We start from the raw sequence: 10015 nt of genomic DNA on the forward strand, positions 1-10015 counted from the left end.
TTTTTGTAAATTGCCACCTATCTACATTTGCGTTAAAAAATATATTAAAGTTTAGGGTTTATTGAATGGTCCTGAAAGTCTTAATTGCTTCTACCAGGAACCCTTTCTGATACTGAAGCATGCTGTCATAAAGTTTAACATAGAACCTCATAATCACCCATTTATCTATGTCGTTGTTGGTCTTTCGGCTGCTCCAGACATGGGGTCGCCACAGCGTAATACCCAGTCCGGACTACAACTTGGCACAGGTTTTTACGCCGGATGCCCTTTCTGACGCAACCCTCTCATTTTATCCGGGCTTGGGACCGGCACTGCCTGCAGTGGCTGGGGTTTGGGCACAGGCTTGTAATCGAACCCAAGCCCTCCCCATGGCAGGCGAAACACCTACCACTAAGCCACCAGTGCCTCAATCACCCATTCATCTATATACTTAGCAATCTGTGGTTGTGGATTTAATACATCCATAGTGCAGATAGCCACTCCCTATTCAAATAGACTCGGATATAAACTGTATGTTGTTGGCTGTTATAGTTTACAGTAAGCTCTGTGATAGTTAACACATACACTTTAAATCTGGTTAAGGCAGAACTTGGAGAAGGATGGTTTTAGGATATTGTATTTTATTTGTACTAATTTCATGTAAGTTCTTTTCTGTTCTTTTTCCTAAGATAATTTACAGAAAAACCATCTATTATGGCATGAGAAACATTACATTAACTAGGTCTACTCGTTTTTTACAGATTCTTATGGACAGTCCCTGACCTCCTCCCCTGCTGTGGTGAAGAAACCTGGAGAGTCAGTCACTCTGTCCTGTACTGTCTCTGGATTCTCAATGAGCAGCTACTACATGTACTGGATCCATCAAAAACCAGGGCAAGGACTGGACTGGATTGGATACATTGATGGTGGCACTGACACTGGATTTGCTCAGTCTCAAAAGGGCCAGTTCTCCATCACTAAAGACACCAATAAAAACATGCTGTACCTAGAAGTGAAAAGTCTGAAAGCTGAAGACACGGCTGTTTATTACTGCGCACGATACACACACTGACACAACAGACTTCAGAGCTGTACAAAAACTTATACAAACATCTACTTATAAGCTGTGAATATTCCCTGTGCAGAAAATAGAACCCTGGAGACATTTGCAGCATTATAAACATTATTTATTTACACTCAATGCTCGAATTTTCAAACATTTTATTCTAAACATTTTTTGCCTAAACCAGATTATTGTTTCAAAACAGGGACTTGTATGTGTCTGTCTAATAGTTTTATATTGTTGTCTTGCATGTCCAACAAAAATGTACAGTGGAACCTCGGATTATGAGCTTAATTCGTTCCGGAAGTGGGTTCGTATTCCAAAACACTCGTAAACCAAATTACATTTTCCCATAGGAAATAATGGAAACTTAAAGGGGTCATACAGCACTACATGCACTATTTTAAGCTGTTTGGACTGAACTGTGTGTTAGGAGAGTGCGTACACAACCACTCTACGATGATAAAGAGCCGCCCAGTGGTTTTCTTTTCGTTTATTACAGTAACATCCTCCTTCTGAAATCAGGCCAATCACAAATGCCTGTCGATGTGACGCCAAACCGACAGAGGCCGCTCCTACACAAGTTGATTGACACTGGTGTTTTAGCAAAGACCCGCCCCGAGTGAGAAGAAGCTGTCGGCCATTGTTTTTCGCCGCTGGAGCAAAATGTTGCCTAAGAGAGTGTTGTGTACAGTTGTTGGGTGTAATAGCGAACACAGCAGTCGTCATTCACTACCTAGGGTTAGTGACCTAGGGTACCTACCTAGGGTTAGGTATCTGAGCCACTGAGGAGGCAGTGGCTGAATTTAGTTTTTAAAGCTAACGTCCCCGCTGATTTACCTAAATGCGTTCATGTTTGCGATAATCATTTTTCACCAGACTGCTTTATAAACGCGGGTCAATATAAAGCAGGTTTTACTAGGAAGCTGCTCCTAAAAAATGGATCTGTACTAACGCTTCATGTTCCTGCTTCATCTTCACCAGGCTCGGTGAGTGTAATTTATTTTACTATGACTCTTTGCAGATCGCCTTTTCTAATAATCACGATGAATGCGGAGTGTAAGTTAACTTATACTCTAATAGAACATGGTTATGGCTTCTTCTCTGTGTATATCCGTCTCTATATAATTCCTAATCGCCCGTTTATAATAAACAATGCATTAAGGTGACTGTCTAGTTGCAAACTGTGTACGTAGTCGGAAAACTATATTATGCTTACCTTTGTAACGTTACATGGTTTATAACGATGTCTGTCGAAGATTAAGAAGTCATGTAAAGACATCAGTAAACACATCGCGTCCGTATCTCTCTCGGTAAGCTTCTCCGCTGTATGTTGTTGTTGCTCGCGGCAGCGCAACAGCCCGTTAATTCATGCCCATGCAGTGATGAGAGACAAATCGAGTCGATGCATGTCCATTCTTTTAATTTCTGCGTTGTCAGGCGATATTACAAACTTCCGCGTAGGTTCCGTACTTAAATCAAACCAAAAACGACTGAAGAAAACAGGCTCAGGCTCTATATTACAGCGTTTTCCAGTTTGGACTGCATTACCCACAAAGCATTGCCCGCACTGGACTACACTTCCGTGGCTATACCCCACGTGTCACGCCCCACAGAGCTGAGAACAGAGCTAGTTTTTACCAGGTAAAAGTAGTGTTTTTTTTTACACAATCCTTTTAAATTTTTAATTAACGTATAATACAAACTTTTCATTAGGACCCTGAAGATCATATTAACATTTAATGAAAAATATGATGTGTAGGACCTTTAAATTATTCATTCTACAGCCCAAAAAAAAAAATATATATATATAATTAATACAAAATATAAAGTAATAATAAAACAAATTAACCTGTAATTAAAAAAAAATAAAAAAATAAATCCTGACAGATAAGTGTTTTCGTTTTTGCACGCAGGGTGTGTGTGTGTGTGTGAAATGTGCGTGCACACACACACACAAACACACACACACATTAATAAATAGACCGTTTTTAAAACCGTTTAAAAAATTAGCAAGGACCATTCCTAGTCACACTCACGTGAGCGCATACTAACAGGATCACTGCTGTAATTAAAACAACAACAACAAAAAACAAATTAAACAGCTCCTTACCTTTGAAAACAATCGCGACAGAGAAGAGTTTGTGTTTGTTTGGCAACCTGAGAGGAGGGGGTCTGAAGGGGGGCTCGCTGGCGTTTACGGCCCCCTTCTCTCAGGTTGCCAAACAAACACACAAACTCTCTGCCTTACACAGACACAAACACACACACTCAAAAACACTGCAAGCACTAAGACCCAGCAGGGGAGACGATAGGTCTCGGCTTTACAGCTCCCCTCCTCTCAGGTTGCCAAACAAACACACAAACTCTTCTCTGTCGCGACTGTTTTCAAGGGTGAGGAGCTGTTTAATTTGTTTTTTTTGTTGTTGTTGTTGTTGTTGTTGTTTTACTTTACAGTAGTGATCCCGTTAGTATGCGCTCACGCGAGTGTGACTAGCGATGTTCCTTGCTAATTTTTAAACGGTTTTAAAAACGGTCTCTTCGGTAATGTGTGTGTGTGTGTGCGCACGCACATTACACACACACACACACACAGCGCGCGATTACCTACAATTTCGCTGCAAGAGAGAGAAAAACCGTTGGCTCACTTATGATGATGTAACACTCAGTGTTAAAACAAGAAGCGCATGCGTGAAACATGATACTCGGTGCTCGTTAACTAAGACAATGCTCGTTTTTCAAGAAAAAAATTATTAAAATTTGTTGCTCCTCTTGCGGAACACTCGTAAACCGAGTTACTCGTTATCCAAGGTTCCACTGTATTAAAACTGTCATTTTAAATAATCTTCCAAATTAGGATGATTGAGTCTGGTACCTCTCAAGGTATTTTCCTTGACTCGCTCATAGGAGACAATGAGATAATTTTGATTCATACATATTTCCTCACACATTTCAAACTAATTTTTCTAATTTTCTTTTGATGCTGTAACACTGCTTTTTAACAATGATTATTGTTAAAAGCACCATATGAACAAAAATTATTGAATTGTATTTAAATTTATATTGCTATTACAGTACTGTGTATTACTGCACTCACTATCCACAGTAAGACAGATAAACATAAACCAGACAAGAGACCAGTACAGACAACACACACCATGTTCTCTATATCTCTACTTCTGCTGTTGGCATCTGCATTATCAAAAAGTGCTTTATCAAATTTCTTTATTTATTACAATGATTATAAATTTGCACACAATATAATATGAGAGATATTGCAGTGTGTTTTCCTCCACAGATGTGCACAGTGATGAACTGACTCAGCCTACTGCCATGATCGTCCAGCCAGGCCAGAGTCTCTTGATCCCCTGCAAGGTTTCATATTCAGTTACAAGCGAGAATACAACTTGCAAGAAAAGTTCTGAAGTGGATTGTATATCAACGGTGGTGGGAGTTTATATTACAATGACAAACTAAAGGTTCAGCATCTCCAGAAACACTTCTACTAACACAATAACAGTACAAGGACAGAATCTGCAAACTGAAAGCACAGCTGTGTATTACTGTGCAAAATATATAAAGTGACACAGAAAATTTCCTTAGTCAGTCAGCCTCTGTGGTTGTGAAACCTGGAGAATCGTTCTCCATCTCTTGTAAAACCTCAAAGTCGAGCTATTGTGTTTACTGGATACGGCAACCTGCTGGGAAAGCACTGGAATGGCTCGGATATCTGTGTAACAGTGGTAGTACTTATTTTAAAAACACAATAAGAAGCAAGATCAGTTTCACCCAAGACACAACCAGCAGCACAGTTTATTTAAGAGGGCAAAACTTTTAGACTGAGGACACGTCTGTGTATTACTGCGCCAGAGACACAGCAATACAAACTCACTGAAGCCCTGTACAGAAACATTTATGATCATTCACATCTCTCTGCAGTACACTTGTCCCCAGGGATGCCTGGTATAAATAATCTAGCAGGGCTAAGACCACTTTATATTTCAAATATTAAAGGACATCAACATAATGTTACATCTTTGACCTCAAGATTAAATTATGTGTTGGTGTGAGGTAAATATATGTGTTGCGGAAGGACCCACACAACAAACAGAATGAAAGGGATAAACCAGACCGGGCACTTTTATTAATAATGATAAACAGCTGAAATGGTGATAGTGACTGATAGAATGAACCTGAAAGTCTTATCTGTGATATTGATGCGTTTCCAGATGGCAGGAGTGTGAAGTGTGTGTGAGAGGGGTGTGTCCGATCAGCCACAATGCTGGTGGCTTTGTGAATGCAGCGCATGGTGTAGATGTCTTCAATAGAGGGAAGAGAGACCCCGATGATCTTCTCAGCTGTCCTCACTATCATGACAGTGATGCAGCCGCTCAGGATGCCCTCGATAGTTCCTCTAGGAAAGGTGGTGAGGATCGGTCGTGGAAGCTTGGCCTACCTCAGTCCTCTCGGGAAGAAGAAACGCTGATGGGCTTTCTTGTGCAGGAGCTGATGTTGAGGGACCAGGTGAGGTCCTTCTCCAGGTGAACACTCCTGGAGAAGGCATTTGGTGCTTTCGACGATCTCCAAAGAGGAGCCATTAATGCTCAGCGTTGATGGTCCTTGGTCTTGTCAACATTCAAAGACAGGTTGTTGTCTTTACACCAATCTGTTAGCCTCTGCACTTTCTGTCTTTGCGCTGACTCGCAGTTCCTGCTAAAGAGACCCACCACAGGTCGTGTCATCAGCAAACTTGATGGTGTGATTCAAACTTAGTAACATTACAAAGTCGTGAGTCAGCAGTGTGAACAGCAGGGGACTGAGCACACAGCATTGTGGGGCCCTAGTACTCAGTGTGGTGGTACTGGAGGTGTAGTTTTTAATCCGTACTGACTGAGGCCTTCTGGTCAGAAAGTCCAGAATCCAGTTACAGAGGGAGGTGTTTAGGCCCAACAGGCTCAGCTTCCCGATCAGTTGTTGGGGGATGATAGTGTTGAATGCTGAGCTGAAATCTATGTACAGCATTCGAACGTATGTGTTCTTATTGTCCAAGTGTGTGAGGGCAAGATGGAGTGTAGTGGAGATGGCATTGTCCGTTGATCGGTTAGGACGGTATGCAAATTGCAGTGGGTCCAGTAAGGGGGGCAGCAGTGTCTTGATGTGTCTCATGACGAGCCGCTCAAAGCACTTCATGATGGTGGGTGTAAGTGCAATGGGACGGTAGTCATTGAGACAGAACACAAAAGACTTCTTCTGCACGGGGATGATGGTGATAGCCTTGGAACAATGGCGCTGCTCAGAGAGATGTTGAAGATGTTGGTGAGAACATCTGCCAGCTCACCAAAATTTGCCAGCTGTTCTGCACATTTTCTGAGCACTCTGCATGGGATGTTGTCTGGTCCAGCAGCTTTACATGGGTTGACTCTGCATAGAGTTTTCCTCACATTAGCTGTAGTGAGACACAGCACCTGGTCGTTCGGAGGAGGGGTGGTCTTTCTATATTAACTACACTCTATATTAACTATATGTAACTACACTCACCTAAAGGATTATTAGGAACACCTGTTCAATTTCTCATTAATGCAGTTATCTAATCAACCAATCACATGGCAATTGCTTTAATGCATTTAGGGGTGTGGTCCTGGTCAAGACAATCTCCTGAACTCTAAACTGAATGTCAGAATGGGAAAGAAAGGTGATTTAAGCAATTTTGAGCGTGGCATGGTTGTTGGTGCCAGACGGGCCAGGCTGAGTATTTCACAATCTGCTCAGTTACTGGGATTTTCACGCACAACCATTTCTAGGGTTTACAAAGAATAGTGTGAAAAAGGAAAAACATCCAGTATGCGGCAGTCCTGTGGGCGAAAATGCCTTGTTAATGCTAGAGGTCAGAGGAGAATGGGCCGACTGATTCAAGCTGATAGAAGAGCAACTTTGACTGAAATAACCACTCGTTACAACCGAGGTATGCAGCAAAGCATTTGTGAAGTCACAACATGCACAACCTTGAGGCGGATGGCCTACAACAGCAGAAGTCCCCACCGGATACTACTCATCTCCACTACAAATAGGAAAAAGAAGCTACAATTTGCACGAGCTCACCAAAATTGGACAGTTGAAGACTGAAAAAATGTTGCCTGGTCTGATGAGTCTTGATTTCTGTTGGGACATTCAAATGATAGAGTCAGAATTTGGCGTAAACAGAATGAGAACATAGATCCATCATGCCTTGTTACCACTGTGCTGGCTGGTGGTGGTGTAATTGTCTGGGGGATGTTTTCTTGGCACACTTTAGGCCCTTTAGTGCCAATTGGGCATCGTTTAAATGCCTGACCATGTCTATCCCTTTATGACCACCCATCCTCTGATGGCTACTTCCAGCAGGATAATGCACCATGTCACAGAGCTTGAATCATTTCAAATTGGTTTCTTGAACATGACAATGAGTTCATTGTACTAAAATGGCCCCCACAGTCACCAGATCTCAACCCAATAAAGCATCTTTGGGATGTGGTGGAACGGGAGCTTTGTGCCCTGAATGTGCATCCCACAAATCTCCAACAACTGCTAGATGCTATCCTATCAGTATGGGCCAACATTTCTAAAGAATGCTTTCAGCACCTTGTTGAATCAATGCCACGTAGAATTAAGGCAGTTCTGAAGGCGAAAGGGGGTCAAACACCGTATTAGTATGGTGTTCCTAATAATCCTTTAGGTGAGTGTATAGTCTAGCCCTAAATTAAATTTAATTGAAGTGTTGGTAAAAAATATGGGAATAAATACCTTGTTTGAATATTTTTGTAAATAGATTTGCCTTAGGTAAAGAAGCAGATCTGGGGGACTCATGGACATCGAGTATTGGGTGAACCTGTATGTTTAGATGCTGTCTTAAGATAAGATAAGATAAGATAAGATAAGATAAGATAAACCCTTATTAGTCCCACAAGTGGGAAATTTGTTTTGCCACGACAGCAAGTTGACAGTACAAAGTTAAAAATTAAGAAACAACAAAATAAAGTAAAACAAAATAAAAATAGGGGAAAAAAACTTCCCCACTCTCAATGATCACTCAGGTTTGTTGGCGATGAAGTGATTGGTCGGTTACATCTCAGGAACCCCCCATGTCTGTTTCCTTCTGGCTCTCCCTTTTAGTTACAGTATGCTGTCATAGTTAGTCCTGCCAGAGTCCCTGCTTGCACTCTACACTAAATATACATTTACTTAATACGTTGTGTAACTCTGACCATGCCTAACTGCCTTTCTCCTTTTCTTCTGCTCTTTCCTCTTCTCTCTCTTCTCCTCTCTCTCTCCCTCTCTGTCTTTTTCTCTGTCGAGCTATATATTTCGCTTTTGTGCTGCCAGTGATCCAGAACCCCTTTGCCCTCTGAACCTGTTTGACTTATTATGGTGCTCCGCTTCTGGCTGGAGATCTTGTTGCATGGATGCCCCGTGTGCCTGGTGAATGGGGACGGTTCCACTTTTTCACGAAGACGGTCAAAGATCAGCTGATGCTGACAGCTGTTCTCTGAGAACCCATGACTGCAGTCTCGCCGAAGTAGACCATCCGATTTGCACTTCCTGACGCAAACCTCCCATTTAATCCAGGTTTGGAATCAGCACTGCTTCTAATTTGGTTATTCTGACAAAATCTAATATTAATAAACATTTATACCCACAAAACACACTTTACTAAGATAGAAAAAGAAATATAAAAGTGAATGGAAATGGAAGTAAGTGAGGATCAACACAGAACTAAATTTCTGTAAAAAGTTAATTTCTGTAAATCAATGGTGGTTATTAAGATGTGAACAAACAAACAAAAAAACAGCCAGCTGTTTTGAATGGACCAGTATAACAATATACAAATGCATATGCAAAATCCCACTCACCCCCCTTGTGTAAAACAACATATAGAGAAATATAAGCCTTGGTCTATGTGGGCTCAAGAGAATTCATCACTACTTTTAGTTAAACAATGTCCTTGTCATTTTTGCTCCTGCTGGCAGCTTCATCCTGTGAGTTTCACTTCAGTAATGAACTCAGAGAGATGCTAGTAAACTATAGTAGCTATAACCAATTGTACATACTGTACGTTTAACTAAAATTGTGTCTTTGTTTTCAGATGTGGAATGCACAGCAGAACTCACTCAGGTCTCCTCAGTGATGTTAAAGCCAGGAGAATCTTTAACTCTTAACTGTGAAGTATCCGGATACTCTGTTACTGATAACAGCTACGCCACAGCTTGGATTCGACAACCTGCAGGGAAAACTCTGGAATGGATAAACCACATTTGGGGTGGTGGGAATACTCATCATAAAGAGTCTCTAAAAAGCAAGTTCAGTATTTCTAAAGACGGCTCCAGCAACACAGTGACTCTGAGAGGACAGAATCTACAGACAGAAGACACAGCTGTGTATTACTGCACACGCTGCCCACACAGTGATACTTCTACTTAGGTGTCAATACAAAAACACATGTGTGCTGCAGTCATGTATTCAAGTTCAAGTAGGCTTTATTGTCATTACAACCATATACAGTTAGTACACAGTGAAACGAAACAACATTCCTCCAGGACCAAGGTGCTACATGCAACATAAATTTACAACATAAATTAACATACTGTAGACACTAAACTAGCTAACCAAGAGGCCTAGTTAGAGACAGGACAGAGAGACGTAACATAAATTACAACATAAATTAACAAAAACTAACTAGCTAAGTATAACTATTTTTACAGACAACATAAAGTGCACGTGCAAATGTGCAAACAAGAGCAACAACAAAGTGACAGTGCGCAACCACGACATAACAGAACATAAAATATGGTGTTGAGGTAGTGGGTAAACATAAACATTATTTAAAAACAGCAGCTAGAATTGAGGAATTAGTGCAAGAATTAGTCCAGTAATGATCATTGTGCAAAAGATAAACAGTGAAGCATTTACAGGTTGGTGTGTACGATAATTTGGTGGTGT

General features: G+C 41.2%; 2 gene segments (V, D, J or C); both read left to right on the plus strand.

Annotated features, from left to right (window-relative positions):
• The first annotated feature begins 590 nt into the window (after positions 1-590).
• On the plus strand, positions 591-1051 carry LOC128544717 (Ig heavy chain V region 6.96-like). The segment is given in 2 exon segments: positions 591-639; positions 741-1051. Coding segments are annotated over 2 exon segments (351 nt in total).
• A 7963-nt stretch (positions 1052-9014) lies between these two features.
• On the plus strand, positions 9015-9496 carry LOC128544293 (immunoglobulin heavy variable 3-53-like). The segment is given in 2 exon segments: positions 9015-9054; positions 9162-9496. Coding segments are annotated over 2 exon segments (375 nt in total).
• The last annotated feature ends 519 nt before the right edge of the window (positions 9497-10015 follow it).

Source organism: Clarias gariepinus, chromosome 16, assembly GCF_024256425.1.
Source record: "Clarias gariepinus isolate MV-2021 ecotype Netherlands chromosome 16, CGAR_prim_01v2, whole genome shotgun sequence".
Taxonomy (NCBI): Eukaryota; Metazoa; Chordata; class Actinopteri; order Siluriformes; family Clariidae; genus Clarias; species Clarias gariepinus.